At 40.1% G+C, this 11,843-nt stretch overlaps 1 protein-coding gene across 1 annotated transcript; it reads left to right on the forward strand.

Annotated features, from left to right (window-relative positions):
- Window positions 1–4,133: 4,133 nt before the first annotated feature.
- On the forward strand, window positions 4,134–11,632 carry thoc7 (THO complex 7). Its single transcript, XM_072665833.1, has 8 exons — window positions 4,134–4,239; window positions 6,157–6,277; window positions 6,564–6,691; window positions 6,785–6,871; window positions 7,517–7,574; window positions 9,000–9,066; window positions 9,191–9,260; window positions 11,427–11,632. Exons 1-8 carry the CDS (start codon window positions 4,221–4,223, stop codon window positions 11,486–11,488), a joined length of 612 nt encoding a protein of 203 aa, XP_072521934.1. The 5' UTR covers window positions 4,134–4,220; the 3' UTR covers window positions 11,489–11,632.
- The last annotated feature ends 211 nt before the right edge of the window (window positions 11,633–11,843 follow it).

The raw sequence follows: 11,843 nt of genomic DNA on the forward strand, positions 1-11,843 counted from the left end.
TATATATATATATATATATACACACACACACAGCTCAGTGGAGCAAATTGGAGCAAAATGATGTTAAAGCTGATCAAATTTAAGGTAAAAATGCTACACAGTGTTGCTCAAGACCTTACTTGCAGCGAAGCGACACTGACAGTCCACAAGTCAACAACTTACACGGTTTCACTTCCAACCCTGACAGCCACAAAGTCGTCTCAGCAAGCATTGGGTGACTATTTGCTTGAGGGGGGAAAAACAACAACATCTAAATATATGAGTTTTGCCTCCTCTGGCAAGTGAGCTCCATTCATTTCCAGCGCTGCTGCTGCTGCTGCTGCTGCTGCTGCTCGCTTGTTTTGCACCGTGTTGATAGTTGGTGGTGTTCCTGCAGCTGAACAAGTGCACTTGAGAGAGTGAAAGCAAAAAAGGGAGCAAAACAGACAGAAAACAGCAAAGTACAACCAAGCAAAGGACTTTCTGACAGCACGGCCGAGCTAAAAGCGTTGATTAAAGTTGGTGAAGAATTACGTCACCAAAATAAAATGTTAGTGACATTCAGAGAGGAGGAGGAGGAAGGGGAGGGGGAGGAGGAGGAGGAGGAGGAGGAGAGGGGGGGGGTGGTAGCAAGTTAGCTTCGCTGCTAACAGCTGCAGCCATTTGGAGCAGAAAAACCCCGAACAGCCATTAGCAGCTAACAGCGCTCTCATCTTTTGTTCTGCTTACCTTACTGTCCTTTCGGTCCGAGGGGGAAAGGGGCTCCGAAAGCCAGCGAATGCGCACGATTCTGGGCGTGTTGGAGACGAAGACGGGGCCCGGGAAACAAAATAAAAAAGGGGGAGCGAACGCTGTCTGTGCTCAGTGACTGTGGAGGTCTCCACCAGGTGCGTCCATGTCTGTTTACCACGCAGCATTCTGGGACGAGCGCGTCACCGCAGCGGCCCGCGGGCGCATGCGCGGATGCGTTCACTTCCCCCCCCCTTCTCCTCCTCCCCCTCCTCCTCCTCCCCCCGCCCCCCTCCCTTATCTTTCCTCCCCTGTTGCTGCGCAACGCTGCTGCTGTGGGGCAGCTTTACTGTCAGCGCAAAACCTCCGATAAAAGTTTTTTAATGGTTTAATTCACATTATTTATATAGCTGTAGAAATTAATTTAAGGCCCTACAATATGAAATAAGGCTTTCATTATTTGGGTGGGGGTGGATTTAAAGCTTCTGAGCGCTCAGAATCAGATTTATTGGCCGAGTATGTTGATACACACAAGGGCAAGGACTTAGGTTCCGGTCTTCGGTGTCTGTCCAGTCATGATAAACGTATAGACAGTGTAAATATAATAAACAGACAATACACAATATACACAAAATACAAGCAACACACAGACTATACTATATTATTATTATTATTATTATTATTATTATTATTATTATTATTATTATTATTATTATTATTATTATTATTATTATTATTATTATAGCGTTGGTGCAGCAGCAGTGGTGGCTCAGCGGTTAGAGCTCCGGGCTGTCAATAACAGGGTTGTGGGTTCGATTCCCGGGCTCGGCAAGCTGCCACTGTTGGGCCCTTGAGCAAGGCCCTTTACCCTCTCTGCTCCCCGGGCGCTGGAGTTGGCTGCCCACCGCTCTGGGTGTGTGTGTGCTCACTGCCCCTAACACGTGTGTGTGTGTGTGTGTGTGTGTGTGTGTGTGTGTGTGTGTGTGTGTGTGTGTGAGTGTGTTCACTACCAGATGGGTTAAATGCAGAGGACACATTTCGCTGTACAGTGTACACTGTACAGTGACAGATATGTGCACCTTTATATTAATTAATTATTAACAATAGCTATTACATAAATTAAATATGCTATCTAAAATGTGTGCAAAGTGCTTCTTCTTCCTTTTAAAAACTCTAACTCAGCTTTATAGTGTTTTGTTGTACAATTTGGCACATCTAAGCTGTGTCTCAAACTGTGCCCTATTTACTATCCCTATTCACTACACTATTTGAGGGAACAGAAGTCAACAAGGCAGTGAGCAAATCTCTCAACCGAACAATGCGGTGAATTATGGGTATTTCCTGTCCAGTAGTGTCCTGTCCACTCGTACACTACTTATTGAGGTGCATTGTGGGACTTTTATAATGTACTATTCTGCACTATGGGTGTGTCCCAATTCCATACTAATAACTAGTGCTTACTAGTTTTGAGTATGAGAAATAGTACAGATAGTATAGATAAAAGTGTCAAAGGATAAGTGAGTATACTCAAACATCCAAGATACATGTTCAGAATATGTCAGGTATTTTGAGAGTGGTTACGATGGACACTATCATCCCACAATGCCGTGCGAAAGATGGTGCATAAAGATGCAAGTGCCCGGCAATGGGGGCTGGAGAAATAGCAGTAATGTAGGCAGGCATAGCAGCGCTTCATACTGTTAATGCAATGCGGTTAGTATGTTAATATTTTGTGCACCAGTCTGCCAAACCGCACTGTTGAGATAAGATTAGTGTATAATACCAAGCTTACAGTATTAGTGTGTAGTATGCATTTGGGACGCAGCCTGATTTTTGGACACCACTACAAAATGGCTAAAAGTGAAAAATGTACAATATTAATATACAAAAGTCAATTAATTTGACTTGGGTGAGGAGTGATTTTAGGAGGTCTTCATACACACACATGTCTATTCTTTTTTTCTTCTTATATGGCATCGCTCAAAAAACTTTTGTTGCAGCTTTTTTTAAAGAGTGTGTTTTAACATAAAAAGCACTGAATTCATAGTTTTAATAAATAATAATAATAATGATAACCTTTTTTTTTGGGGGGGGGGGGGGGTCAATTGTGGCACATCTAGCTAGTTTCCTGTGAAAGCACTATGCCATAACACCCATCCACACATGTCCACTCGAGTGCTTCACAGAAAATTAAATATACAGATTTTTCACTTCCTCTAATAGAAAAATTTGATTTCAATACTCAATATCGAAAAGAGGTTTATGAGGATTAAGGGGATTTAATAGTCGGAAGTCGAGAGGGAGTGAATGTAAGGGGGCGCTGTTTCCCATCTCTCCGCTTGTGTCCATGAAGGGGTGAAACGTCACGAGCTACCTCAGTACCCTACAGGCAGTGGGACAAATGGGTAGCTTTACAAACGATGAGCTTTATTTTTAAGAGTGTATTTAAAAATTACATTTTATTAATTAACAATTACCGATCTCATAGTTTTAATAGTATTTTTTGTAAATTGTGGCATATCTAGTTTCCTGTGAAACACTGGCTACGGCCCAACCACACAGAAAATTAAACGTACAGAATTTTCCACTTCTTTCAATCGAAAAATATATATTTTAATGCACGATTTTATACAAAAAATATAAGGTTTATGAGGATTAAGGGGCTTTAATACTCGGGAGTCGAGTGCGAGTGAATGTAAGGGGGCGCTGTTTCCCATCTCTCCGCTTGTGTCCATGAAGCTGTGGTGAAAAATTGAACAGTGGGACAAATTGCAAACTGTGTAGCATAACACATAGTGAGCTTTATTTTAAAGATTGTATTTAAACATTGAATTTAATAATAGCCTCATACAAATAATATAGTTTTTAACAGTATGTTTGTAAATTGTGGCTAGCTAGTTTCCTATAAAACACCCACACATGTCCACTCGAGCTGCTCACAGACAATTAAATGTACAGAAATGATATTTAAATGCACAGCATTAATTTTTTTTACAGGTTTATGAGGATTAAGGGGATTTAATACTCGGGAGTCGAGTGGGAGTGAATGTAAGGGGCGCTGTTTCCCATCTCTCCGCTTGTGTCCATGAAGGGGTGAAACGTCACGAGCTACCTCAGTACCCTACAGGCAGTGGGACAAATGGGTAGCTTTACAAACGATGAGCTTTATTTTTAAGAGTGTATTTAAAAATTACATTTTATTAATTAACAATTACCGATCTCATAGTTTTAATAGTATTTTTTGTAAATTGTGGCATATCTAGTTTCCTATAAAACACCCACACATGTCCACTCGAGCTGCTCACAGACAATTAAATGTACAGAAATGATATTTAAATGCACAGCATTAATACAACACAATTTTTTTTTACAGGTTTATGAGGATTAAGGGGCTTTAATACTCGGGAGTCGAGTGGGAGTGAATGTAAGGGGGCGCTGTTTCCCACCTCTCCGCTTGTGTCCATGAAGGGGTGAAACGTCACGAGCTGCCTACAGCACAGCCAGTGGGACAAATGGGAAGCATAACCGATGGTGAGTGTGTCCATTTATCTGTGGTTAATCCAATATTTCAGCACTTTTAGCACTTGGTTGTGCAAATAAACCCAAATGCAGGAATGCAGACGATGGGCACATGTATTCAAACAGCTCAGGAGCTCTCTAATAGCGAGGCGGTTAGCTGCCTTGCTAACAGTTAGCTAGCATAACGCTAGCTCCATTTCTAGACACGAGATTAGTGGAGGGAAAATAATGGCTCATTTAGAGTCTTAATACGGCTTCAAATGTTGGAATAAGTCTAGATATCCATAACGAAGGATACAGATAATTGAAAAATAAACACGTGCATGTGTGTTGTTTAGGTTTTAGCTTTAGCTGGCTGGCTAGCTGGCTGGCTAGCTAACGATGCTTCAGGCTCATCCTGCTTAGATTAACGTTAGCTGGCTGGCTGGCTACCTAGCTGACAAACTAAGGAGAACATCATTTGCTGTTAAGATCATTAGCTAGATACATTTTCAAGGCTTTAAGCAGACACTCTTCTCCAGAGTGACTTGGCTCCAAAAGATCCCTCTAAGCTAGCTACTGAATACAGATGTAGAGCTGGGCAATATGACTCTCTTTTATCATATCGTGATAAATTATTGTAATTATTAAATTATTGTGATTTCATCAGTGCTTAATAACACTGATCACCTGCACGTTTCATTACAAACAGTGTGATTGGACTGGTTTAATCAGATGAAGAGCAGCAGATGTTGGATAAAAACCACTGTACTCAGTACGGGAGAGTGTCTGAATAGTATCTAGTTTTTCAGAATCTGTCACTACTGATGTATTTAATCTGTGATTACATGTACCGTGATGTCTTTAAATATTGTGATATCGTATTTTTAGCCCTGTACAAAAGTCAATGAGGAGACCACAATGCTCAACATGCACTGCACTCTGCCTAAGTACTCTGGGGTTCAGGTTTGAGGACAGCGAGCTTCCACGTTGGTGCCAGGACAGAAAAAAAGTCTGGATGCTTGTCTTCCGTGGATTTTAAAGGATGGTGGGTCAAGTCGAGCCGTACTTAAAGCTGGAAGGGCAGTTGGGGCAGGTTTTTGACCATTTCTATCAAGTACGGAGGGGCTGGTCCAGTCTTGACTTTGTAAGCCAGCGTCACAGGTTTGAATGTGATGTGGGCAGCGGCTACAGGAAGCCAGTGAAGAGAGAACGCAGCAGGACAAGACAACCATATTCACTATTTGTGTCAAACGCTATTCTAACCCGTGCAGTGCATGCACAACCCGTGCAGTGAACGCACACACACTCACACATACACCATTGAGAAACACACACAGTGACTGTAAGCACACGTGCCAGGAGTGGTGGGCAGCCATCGCTGCGGCGCCTGGGGAGCAGACAGGGTGAAAGGCCTTGCCCAAGGGCCCAACGGTGGCAGCTTGCCGAGCCCGGGTATCAAACCCACAACCCCGTTGTGGAGAGAACTGCATGCTTGCTTGCTCGTTTGTTGCACCACACTACAGTGCTTAGGGGGTTTCTCACGCATCCTGGTAATTCATAGACATAGTCATAGAAATGTCTGGAAAATGAGAAAATTGCAAAAAAAAAATATTAATGAAAATTAATGAGTTAGAGCTATGAAGATATTTGCATATTTTAGCTTTGTAATGCATCACTGTCCTTAGGACAGACATTTGAATGTGCCTCCTCCAGAAAATATTTGCATAGTGCTGATGTTGGTTAGTACCTCCAGTAACTGTGTGTTTAAAACCAATTGGATATCAAAAGGATTCTAATATTCTATGTTTAATATTTTATGTGTTTAGGCTTGTATGGGGGTCATGGGAAATGTTTTTCTGTTCAGTGGAAACTCTTGAATTGTAAAGACTGAACTAAGACCATCAATAAGATTAACTTCTGTGTGTTTCTCTGAATGTCTTTCTTCAGATGAGGTCATTCGGAAGCGCCTCCTCATAGATGGAGACGGAGCTGGAGATGACCGGCGCATCAATGTGCTCCTGAAAAGCTTCATCAAGTGGTGTCACTCGAGCGTGACGCCGGAAGAAGGGTAATCTGATCTGTGATTTACTTGGATTTGAGCTATAATTGGGTCAGAGACTACTGATCTTTCCAGCATCCTGTCAGTCCACACCAGTGGTCTTCAAACCTCCTCCTAAAGAGCTGCCTTCATGCAGGTTTCCAAACCAACCCGAATCGAACACAGCCAATCAAGTTGGTTGGATCCAAAGTCTGCAGGAAGGTAGCCCTCCAGGAGCAGGGTTGAATACTGCTAATGTACACCAAAGCCTCTCTATTTGCGCACGTTTGCAGAGATTCTGTCCTCTTGTCTACAGGTTTACTCAGTATCAGAGGATGCTGGGCACCTTGACGCAGTGCGAGTTCTCCATGGGAAAGACGCTGCTGGTGTACGACATGAACCTGAGAGAGATGGAGAACTATGAGAAAATTTACTCAGACATTGGTGAGGCTTTTAATAATTCAGAGTGGCTGTTTAGTGGTTTGAAGTTTACCTATTGTGGGATGTAACCGTGGAACATGTCTTTTCTCAACACAGGACAGAACATATCATCAGCACATGAGAAAATAGCTGAGTGCAAAAAAGAAATCCAGAGGGCAAAGAGGATACGAAAGAACCGGCAAGGTTAGATTACTCTTCATTAAACTTGATTAAAAATAAGTCACTGAATAAAATTTCTCTTCCTGATGGATCAGCTAAGTAGTTGACAATTTGCATGAAGATAACTCTCCTGGTCTTTTTTTACAGTAAGACATATAGCCTATATATTTTTTTTTTCTCCCCATACCTTTCTGAGGTTATTTTTTCCAGTGTTTTTGTAAAGTTTTTTGTAAGAGTTTGTTTGAGTTCAGATTAGGGCTGCATGATATCTGAAAAAAATGACATTGAGATATATATTGCGATATTAAAAATGCAGGGATTTTCAGCAGATTTCTCCAAAAGTCATGGATCCAACATGTCATAAAACTAATAATGCACTCTGTGTATCCAAGACTGGAATAAGATTAATGATATTGGGCAGAAACTATATGTTTCTGGTAGACATGTCATGGAAATTGAGAGTAGTGGGAACTTTCCTTCTTCTAATTTGCCTTACGGGACCTTGCATGTCCTGCTTATCTGACTATTGTGCTTACACACAATGAAACGCGATATTTTGCAGCCTCTAGTTCAGATTACTTGTTTTATCAACCAAAAAATAATCTGTAAAGAAGTAATATCAGAACAATAAGTGTGTTATACTGATGCTTTTAATTGCCTTCGTTTCAGAATATGATGCTTTGGCAAAAGTAATCCAGCAGCATCCAGACAGACATGAAACTATGAAGTAAGTTTCTGTGTTCAGCCTTTAGAGCACATGCACAAACTGTATTGAGTCAATAGATCTTTCTCTTTCTAAATATAATTTCTGTACACTGAAATTTGAATGTTATTTTTAATGCTCATGGTGGAGCACAACAGTAGTACAGTAGACTACACAGGAGTGAAGAGGCATAACCTTGCCACAGGACTATAAACTCACATAAATGTCACTAATTTAGCAGGACAACAAAACAATAAGCATGTACATGTAAATGTACACGGATGGGGAACAAAAATAGAGTTGGTTGTAAAAGTTTGGGAACCACAGTTTGTCACATTCTGTATTTTTAATGAATAAATAGAATTTTAAAAACGTGAAATCATTCGCATCATGCTAGAGACCTACCTCTGCACAATGTTAAGCATAATTGTTGTTGATTTACTTCATTTTCCGTACTGCAAACAAAAAATGTGTGTGTTAAATAATGACACATTAAGTTAGATTGGGTAATTGAGCTTCTGAATTGGGGGTCGATTAAATAATATTGAAAAGAATGGAAAAGAGGGATATACTTAAAGAAACCAATAATGTATATAAAAAAAACAAAAATGGGTGTCAATAAAATGAAAGAAAAGACTATTTGTTTAATTGAAAATTGGATTTTTGAAACTGCCGCATGTGCAACACATCATGTTTGATACAGTTTGGACTCTAAGCTGTACTAGCTGACCAGTATCCATGGACCAAAGAGCCCATCTGGCTTATGTTCTTTAAACATCTCCGTGAACTGTTTGCTGATTCTGGTTGTAAAGTAGTGGCAGCACCTCCGGGCAGCCAGGTCTAGGAATATTCTTCATGGTTCCAAACTCCTTCCATTTACGATTGATGGTGGCCACTGTGCTTTTGGGACCTGTTTTCTGTACCCTTCAGACCGACGTGTTAAGACAATCCTGGTCTTGGTCTCAAGGTCTTGGCTTGGAATTTGCTCTGACCTGTACTGTCAATTGTGGGACCTTATTTAGGAAGGTGTTGGCAGTCATGTTCAATCAATTGAATTCACCACAGGTGGACTCCAGTGTAGAAACATTTCCCACAGTATCAGTGGAACCTAAATGCACCTCAGCCCACTTTTTGTAGTCATATCAAAGGGTGTGCACACTTGTGTACATATGTCTAAAAACATTAACTTTGTCATTGTGGACTATAAAGTAACCTAATAAAACTTGGAGAAGGTGAAAGGGGTGTGCCGGCTTTCTGGCTTAACTGTATAGATGTATAGGGTTGTGTGTGTATAAATTAAAATGCAGATTAAAGGGAGACCTACACCAGCAATCTAGCTGTTAAACAAGGTGAAGAATGGTTTGTGTGCTTCCTAAAATAACCACTATGAGATTGTTCGTCTCTATTTCAGCTTGTAATCAGAGTAACTGTATGTTCTTGTCGGCACAGGCAGCTCGCAGCACTGGACAAAGAACTTCAGCAGCTTTCACAAATTAAAGAGAACGTGGAAGACAAGGTTGGTCTGCTATTGGTGCTTGTTGCAGATTCTTCATCTTTTACAGGCATGAACACACAGCATCTCTCACCCTCGCTCTCTCTTTCTTTCGCTTTCTTCTTCTCTTTCTGTTCCTTTTCCTCAGTTGGAGCTCCGCAAGAAGCAGTTTCATGTGCTTCTCAGTACCATCCAAGAGCTTCAGCAGACACTGGAGAGTAAGTCAGAATTACGTTGTCATTACATACTCCAGGTGCTGGTTCCCAAAGTATTAGTTAGTTATTTTAATTTGTTAGTTAGTTAGTTAGTTATTTTAATTTGTTATTGCTATAGAATTGATTACATTTAAAATCTATTTTAAAAGCCTGTATGGTTAAGAACTAAATGCTTTAAATCCATTAAAATAGTCTTTTCTATAAATATTTTTATATATATATATATATATATATATATATATATATATATATATATATATATATATATATATATATATATATATATATATATATATACACAGTCATGCCCGAAAGTATTCATACCCCTGTCAAAGTTTGACTTAAATTTACTTTTATTTAACCAGAAATTATATTATAGGAGATAACACGATAACACGATAACACGATGATGTACAAGAGGCATCATTGTGGGAAAAAATATTTCTCAGCTTTTATACACATTTGAACAAAAAGTGGCATGTCCAAAATTATTCATACCCTTCTCAATAATTAATAGAAAAGCCTTTATTGGCTATTACAGCAATCAAACGCTTCCTGTAATTGCTGACCAGCTTTTTGCATGTCTCCACTGGTATTTTTGCCCATTCATCTTTAGTGATGAGCTCCAACTCTTTGAGGTTCGAGGGTCTCCTTGCCATCACCCTGATCTTTAGCTCCCTCCACAGATTCTCAATTGGATTCAAGTCAGGACTCTGGCTGGGCCACTGCAAAACATTAATGTTTTTGTCTGCTAACCATTTCTTCACCACTTTGGCTGTGTGGTTTGGGTCGTTGTCGTGCTGAAATGTCCACCTGTTCCCAAGGCCAAGTTTCTCTGCAGACTGCCTGATGTTGTTGTTGAGAATCTTGATGTATTGCTCTTTTTTCATGGTGCCATTTACTGCGATCAAGTTCCCTGGTCCATTGGCTGAAAAACACCCCCAAAACATTAGGTTCCCACCACCATGTTTGACAGTGGGGATGGTGTTCTTAGGGTTGAAGGCTTCTCCTTTTTTACGCCAAATGGTGCACACATCATTGTGGCCAAACAATTTAATTTTTGTTTCATCTGACCATAAAACAGAACACCAGAAGTCTTCTTCTTTGTCCAGATGAGCATTTGCAAAGGTCAAGCGGGCTTTTGTGTGCCTTTCTGGAGAAGTGGTGTCCTCCTTGGCCTGCGTCCGTGGAACCCAGCAGTGTGCAGTGTCCGTTGAACTGTCTGCCTTGAGATGTCGCCACCAGCAGAGTCCAGATTCACCAGGATGGCCTTGGTGGTGATCCTTGGATTTTTCTTCACCTCTCTCACTATTCTCCTGGCCAGCACAGGTGTCACTTTTGGCTTCCGACCACATCTTCTGAGATTTTCCACAGTGCGGAACTTCTTGTATTTTTTAATAATACTTTGCACTGTAGCCACTGAAACTTGAAAACATTTTGATATGACTTTATAGCCCTTTCCTGACTTGTGAGCGGCCACAATGCACAGCCGCAGGTCCTTAGTGAGCTCCTTTGTCTTAGCCATGACTGTCCACAAACCAACTGCAGAGAGCTGCTGTTTTTCTCCTGTTGAGTTGATTAAAACAGCTGTTCCCAATGAATCAGGGTAATTAGGATGCTTTAAAACAGCTTGGGCTATTTGGAATGGTATAGAACTTTGGATTTTCCCATATACTGTGACAGTTTTCAAAGGGTATGAATAATTTTGGACATGCCACTTTTTGTTCAAATGTGTATAAAAGCTGAGAAATACTTTTTCCCACAATGATGCCTCTTGTACATCATCGTGTTATCTCCTGGGAGATGCCTGTGTCGTTTCAAGGCAAAAATATAACTTCTGGTTAAATAAAAGTAAATTTAAGTCAAACTTTGCCAGGGGTATGAATACTTTCGGGCATGACTGTGTATATATATATATATATATATATATATATATATATATATATATATATATATATATATATATATATATATATATCTCAGGGTTTTTTTTTTTTAAACATGGACCCAGATAAAGGCATATAATAGAATTATAATAATATTATATAATATTATAAAACTATTTTATAATAAAGTAATATATACCAAGTTAATAAGGTATTATTATGATCTAGCTAAGCAAATATAACTGAATGTGACGGCACATACATTTTCTTTCTTTTTTGGCAGATGATGAAAAGATGGAAAGTGATGAAGCAAGCCAAGAGAGCCCAGCAGAGAATGGAGACTAGTTTTTCCACTTCTCCATTTAGTAGTATTTTTTTTTTTTTCCCTACAGTCAGTTTTTATGATTTTATGAGCCAGCAATGCAATTTTGTCATGTAATACAGTCGAGTGCCAGTGTTGGAATAAAAGTGATGTTTTGAATAGTTGAATGAATAGTTCTCTCCAATTCAGATTCAGATTCTATAAGTGCTTTTCGCAACAAATCTTGTCACAAAGCAGCTTTACAGAGATCCATGTCCGAGACTCTTTTGAGCAAAGAAAAACTCCCTCAGACAGAGAGGAAGAAACCTTGAGAGGAACCAAGACTCAAAAGGGGGGGAACCCACCGAACCCACCCTCTTCTGATCGACACCGGAATAG

Source organism: Salminus brasiliensis, chromosome 21 (genome assembly GCF_030463535.1).
Source record: "Salminus brasiliensis chromosome 21, fSalBra1.hap2, whole genome shotgun sequence".
Lineage (NCBI taxonomy): Eukaryota > Metazoa > Chordata > Actinopteri > Characiformes > Bryconidae > Salminus > Salminus brasiliensis.

Coding starts and splice junctions, on each gene's coding strand:
- thoc7 (XM_072665833.1), top strand. Junction 6,872..7,516: donor GATACGAAAGAACCGGCAAG/GTTAGATTACTC, acceptor CCTTCGTTTCAG/AATATGATGCTTTGGCAAAA. Junction 9,261..11,426: donor GCTTCAGCAGACACTGGAGA/GTAAGTCAGAAT, acceptor CTTTTTTGGCAG/ATGATGAAAAGATGGAAAGT.